The following is a 6000-nucleotide window of genomic DNA, read 5'->3' on the forward strand; positions in this document are numbered from 1 at the left end:
AAAACACGAGTACTGAAAAGGTAGGTGAATTGATTGGATTTAGTGAAGCAACGATATATTAGTCTAAATTAAAAAACGCTAAAAGATGTAAAAAGTTACTGCTCCAGAGAAACCAGGAGTTATACCTTCTTAAGACGTACAGTAATGAAAATAATATCATTGAGCATCAATAGTGCCACACATATTAGATGTGATTAATTAATGTCAGAACCTACTTCATAATTAATGTCATTATTATGATAACTGTTATGATGATTATAATCACTGACCACAAATAAAAGGCAAAATATGGCTCAACTTTATCCAAATCAGATTTCAAGAAAACATGTTCTGATCGACTGTTCATCGTATTCTTAGAAGACGAATATGGATATGTTACGGTATATATGTCATATTTGCATATCTTTACGATGTTATTAAATTTTTCAAACACCTTAAGGTATCAAATCGTAACGGAGATCTTACGAGATCAATGGGGGACTAACCACATGATTTTCGCGTGTGGAATATTGCAATTAACGACCGCATGCATCAAACCGGGGTCGAATAAAAAAAAAAAATAATAATAATAATAAAAACTTCGTACTTTAAAAGCCCCGTCTGTATTTCAAGAAATTAAAATGCGTTTTAGCGGATGTATTTAACGATTTAGAACTTTTGTTCCAAACCGATCAAAAGTTATCTGCGTTTATAAGTTATTCAAATTAGAAATAAAGTAAACTAAAATTAGCACACAAAGAGAGGGCGCTAGACATAGCAACAATTCGAAATTTGATTGTAATAATTCATCGGCTTCGACACTTTTACAATATTGAAATGATAGGTGACGTCCGAGTTATTTTACATTATTGTTCCCGCAAAAATTAATATTTTAATATGCTTGTTTGATTTAAAAGTAATCAAACAGAATTGATATCTTGAAGAACAGGGCCTCGTGTCATCATCACCATCATCATGATCATGGCAAATGTAGTTAACACTTAACGATATAAAGCCTATAAAAGTTTACCGATATTAAAAACCGAAATAAAAAAAGAGAGAAACAGGCAGATGCACAGTGTGTACCATCGAAAAATTTAGAATTCAATTCCGATATCGCTCTTTGAGTTGACTTCATATTAACACTGATTTCTCAAACTGAATCTGAACTCAAAAGAAAACGACATTTACCAAGATACCATTCAACCCTCCTTTGCTGCTCCGAAACTAAAATTGTTGCCCCCACCGTACCCCCATCAATGCCAAACAAGTTAATACTTCTTAGACCTCTCAGTTCACAAAGAAAGAAACTGATTTAATATTTTCTTTTCAACGAGTCTGAATTCCATTACTGAGGTCTTTGTGCATTGTTCGCAGCGCTTCTCACGTATGTCACCTATCTGTTCAAGTCATGCACAGTCTATAAAAGCAAATATTGAATATTTGCTAAGATGACAAGGAGTGACTGCATAATATTTATACGATATATCTCTATTGCACCACTCAAAAGAAAACTTGTACTGATATAATCCTCTTACTCAATTTCAGCAGAGAAAAAATTAGAAACAAACGTTTGTGATAAGATTTTGAATTGCACTGGTGTTGGTCACCAAGGTACGTTTCCTAAAGGAACCAACATAAAGCTACTATACTCCTACCACTTCTACTACTACTACTACTACTACTTCTACTACTACTACTACTACTACTACTACTACTACTACTACTACTACTACTACTACTACTACTACTACTACTAAATAACTACTACTACTACTACTAAATAACTATACTTCTACAAATGCTACATCATGTACACATACTATTAGTACTACTAACTTCACCGAAACTACCACAACTATTATCTCAGGTTTATCTATAAATATCACGACTACTATTATTTCATATTCAATAAAGAGGGATAGGAAGTATAATTTGGATGCATTAAATTTGATTTAAATGCATTAACAAGTGGAGCGCTTCTGGCAGTCTCACCTGCATCACACGATTGAATATAGCAGCAGTGCTGACTTTGAAAACTACTATGAAATAATTATTCACAAAAAACGCCATTCATATAATGATATAATACTATGTTCTTTGACAATATATGACATTTGACCTTGATCATGCGACCTAAGACTTGTCAGTGATACTTGGTTACCCCTATATCCACATTTTATAAACTATACAAACTTTTAAAGTTAGAACAGCAATCTAATAATACCCCCAAAATAGCCAAAGTTCATTGACCTTAAATGACCTTTGACGTTGGTCATGTGACCTGGAATTCGCATGAGATATTCAGCGATGCTTGATTACTCTTATGTCCATGTTTTATGAACTACATCCATACACTTTAAGAGTTATGATGGTTATTCAACAAATACCCCAAACATGGCCAAAGTTCATTGACCTTTGACCTTGGTCATGTGACATGAAACTCACACAGGATGTTTAGTGATACTTGATTACTCTTATGTCCAAGTTTTAAGAGTCAGATCTATAATTTTTCAAAGTTATAATGGTATATCAACATATACCCAAAACAAGGCCAAAGTTCATTGACCTTTGACCTTGGTCATGTGACCTGAAATTCGCACAAGATTTTCAGTGATACTTGATTACTCTTATGTCCAAGTTTTATGAACTAGACCAATAAACTTTCGAAGTTATGATGATAATTCAACGAATACCCCCAACTTGGCCAAAGTTCATTGACCTTAAATGACCTTTGACTTTGATCATGTGACCAGAAACTCGCACAGGATGTTCAGAGAGACTTGATTACTCTTATGTCCAAGTTTCATGAATCAGACTTATAAACTTTCAAAGTTTTATTGGTAATTCAACAGATCCCCCAACTTGGCCAAAGTTCATTGACCCTAAATGACCTTTGCCCTCGGTCATGTGTCTTGAAAATCAGGCAGGATTTTTAGTAATACTTGATTACCCTTATTTCCAAGTTTCAAGAACTAGGTCTATAGATTTTCTAAGTTATGATGACATTTTAAAAACTTAACCTTAGGTTAAAATTTTGATGTTGATTTCCCCAACATGGTCTAAGTTCATTGACCCTAAATGGCTTTTGACCTTGGTCATGTGACCTGAAACTCAGGCAAGATGTTCAGTAATACTTGATTAATCTTATGTCCAAGTTTCATGAACTAGGTCCATATATTTTGTAAACAAATTTCCGGCATTTCTCCTATGTTTTTAAGATCGCATGCTCGATCTGTAATGAAAATCACTAGGTCCATATATATTTCTTAAGTTATGCTGTCATTTAAAAAACTTAACCTTCGGTTAAGATTTGGTGTTGACGCCGCCGCCGCAGCCGTCGGATAAGCGGCGCCTGTAGTCTCACTCTGCTATGCAGGTGAGACAAAAACATAGGTTTTGAAAAGGCAGGGTGCAGTTACCCCCCCCCCCACCCCACCCCGCTGCAGAACCAAACTTCGTTGTCTTGGTCTAGGTCTATATTGTTTTTCAACATTCTTAATGGCGCAGTCACATTTCCCAACGGCGAGTCGAAAACAGCCATTTTAACTTTTTTTGTACCAGCTACGTATAGGTGGTTTGAATAAATATGAATAATGGCACGTCACATTTCCAATACGGCAGCCGTTCGACGGGTCGAAAATAGCGGTTTTATTCATTTTGAGACACCTTATCTATTGAGTAAAAACAATATAATGCAATGGGAGACTTCTTTTATAGAAAGCAACAATTGAATTTTCACTGTTCATTGCTTGCCATATTGGGTTAGGGTGAGAGGAAGTGGGGAAGACAACATTATGTTTCTTTTATAATTTTAGGAGGAATGCGGTCTATGAAGAGAAGAGGTGAGAAATGTATTTAAACTTTGTTGTTTCTCCATCCGCCCCCTTCTCCATCTCCCCCCCCCCCCTCCCTCCTCTCTCTCTCTCTCTCTCCGAAAGTTTGAAAACATACATTTTATTTAAAAAAATCTCACAGAATTCACCAAAAGTGTACACGAAATCCTTAAATTTCCCTTTAGAAAATTAATTTAAAAAAACGCCCCGTGGCAAGCTAAGTCGCTACGATCCATCATTTTACCTTTTCAGTCTTGCCGCCCCTCTCCCTTAAGAAAAATTATGTGTACAGCCATTCGCCTTTCAATAGTAAAACTTCTAAAGCGTTTTTATTTCAAACAGCAGTCATGGTAGCTCCCCCAAGTGCTTAGTGCTTACAATACTCGTGGAGGACTATTATCAGAGATTATGTTGTCAGTGTTTTTAGTAAATTGTCATCTTATCTCTTCTCAAAGTCTATATGCATCATCACAAAAGAACTCTCTCATTAGCACAAAAATAGTTATATAAATATCTAGAAAAATTATAAACTGAAGGGAAATTAAATGAATGTGGATTGACCAAAGGTAACATAATGTGAAATACACTTCAAAGAGTTAAGCATTATTGGGTTACAGGTCAAGATGAAAACAAAAATTGGTTAAAATGACACCAAATGATGAGTATGTAACATGCTGAGTGGAAATTTGCCAATCAAAATTTTGTTACCAAATATCTTACCAAACAAAAGCTTACGTCCCCATTTTACCCAATATTGAGTACGTTTTTTACACAACCTTCTTTTTAGTGTACTACCTACAACCGTGAAAGACATGGATTTGTTTTTCAATACAGTCAACACGAGTTTGGCATCCAAGATGTGTGAAATCTGCGAGACAGCTACAACAATAATACTTCCTCACCTTGCGATGCTACCAATGGCAGCATGAAGCAGGAAATCACTAAAATCAATTTCATCTCGGCCATGTTAAGTTTCCCCATAATGATTGCCCCTCCTATAAGAGTCCCGTGGTGGGAAAATGCGAAAATGGCGTCGCCTTTACGATCTGCTAAATTGAGTTTTTAACTCTTGCAAGATAGAAAAAATTGTATCAACCGGATAATTATTACAGAGATGCAAACAGTAGTCTCAAGTTGGAATCCCAAGGCATGTATTTAGTAATCCAGTACTTGCTCCTTTTGGTCGAGAAAGAGGTTTCAAAAACAGGTACGATGGAGTTGTGTAACCAACACTGGTTTTCAGGTCTCTACTAAACAGTCAATCGCAAACCATATAGGCGTGGTACTGGTATCTTCTCCTGAACCCTCAACGCCGATATTAACCCTTAAATCACTACACCCATCGAGACAATTGCACCGATTTCATTGTCCCAACCACAGTGGCTCCTGTTTGCTACCAGTTGAGTACACACCCTTCCTAGACACTGTTTTCTCCTCTCATTGCATATTATGTTCAATAAAGGCAAGTCTAGGAGGTTTAAAAAAAGAGAGAAAAAATGAACAAAGGACGTGTGGGATAGAAAAAATAATAATAATAGCAGTGCGTCACGAATGAAATATTTTTCTTCTTTATTTAAACTGTATTATTCCATTGTTATGATTATTATCATTGTCACGTCTGACCGGGCTGCGCAGTGAGATTTCTCTTCTCAAACTTCCATTTCAATAGACTTTATGAGATTTCAATAGATCAATAGAAGGGTAGGGCTTTCGGGCCCACGCAGTTAAACTTGTTTTTTGCCATTGCATATTTCGAACTGTTTTCTTTTCATTCCATAATCTGAATATATAATGCATACTTTGCATAGAAAATAAATACATGCTATTGATGAGTAAAATGTCCCAAAACATTGATTTTCGATATGCGTTAGTCAGTAATGAATGTATTCCCCCACCCTTTTGCCTACATTGCACCCCCCCCCCCCATCTACATGTATCTCTCTCTATCTCTCTCTCTGTCTATATTTTTCTCTTACACGTCGTATGGTGTGTGGCCGGGTGTGGTTGTGTTGTGCATCTTGGCATCGTTCAATCGAAATGGGGAAGAACAGGAGGTACTTATGAAAGTTTAGCGAAATAAATCACATTATCAACAGTTTGGATTTTATTTCAAATATTGATTTGTGACGTCACTAGCAAACGACTGCATGTATTACCTTGATTGTCGTTTTATTTCAATCAATGG

General features: G+C 35.9%; 1 protein-coding gene across 1 annotated transcript in view; it reads right to left on the reverse strand.

The window, feature by feature from the left end:
• The window catches only part of LOC129270428 (neurogenic locus notch homolog protein 1-like), a 60182-nt gene extending 54912 nt beyond the window's left edge, over positions 1-5270 (reverse strand). The window contains exon 1 of the mRNA XM_064105713.1: positions 4718-5270. Within this exon, the coding sequence (XP_063961783.1) occupies positions 4718-4796 (79 nt within the window). The 5' untranslated portion in view covers positions 4797-5270. The remainder of the gene's footprint in view (positions 1-4717) is intronic.
• Positions 5271-6000: the final 730 nt, after the last annotated feature.

Source organism: Lytechinus pictus, chromosome 10 (genome assembly GCF_037042905.1).
Source record: "Lytechinus pictus isolate F3 Inbred chromosome 10, Lp3.0, whole genome shotgun sequence".
In the NCBI taxonomy this organism is placed as follows: domain Eukaryota; kingdom Metazoa; phylum Echinodermata; class Echinoidea; order Temnopleuroida; family Toxopneustidae; genus Lytechinus; species Lytechinus pictus.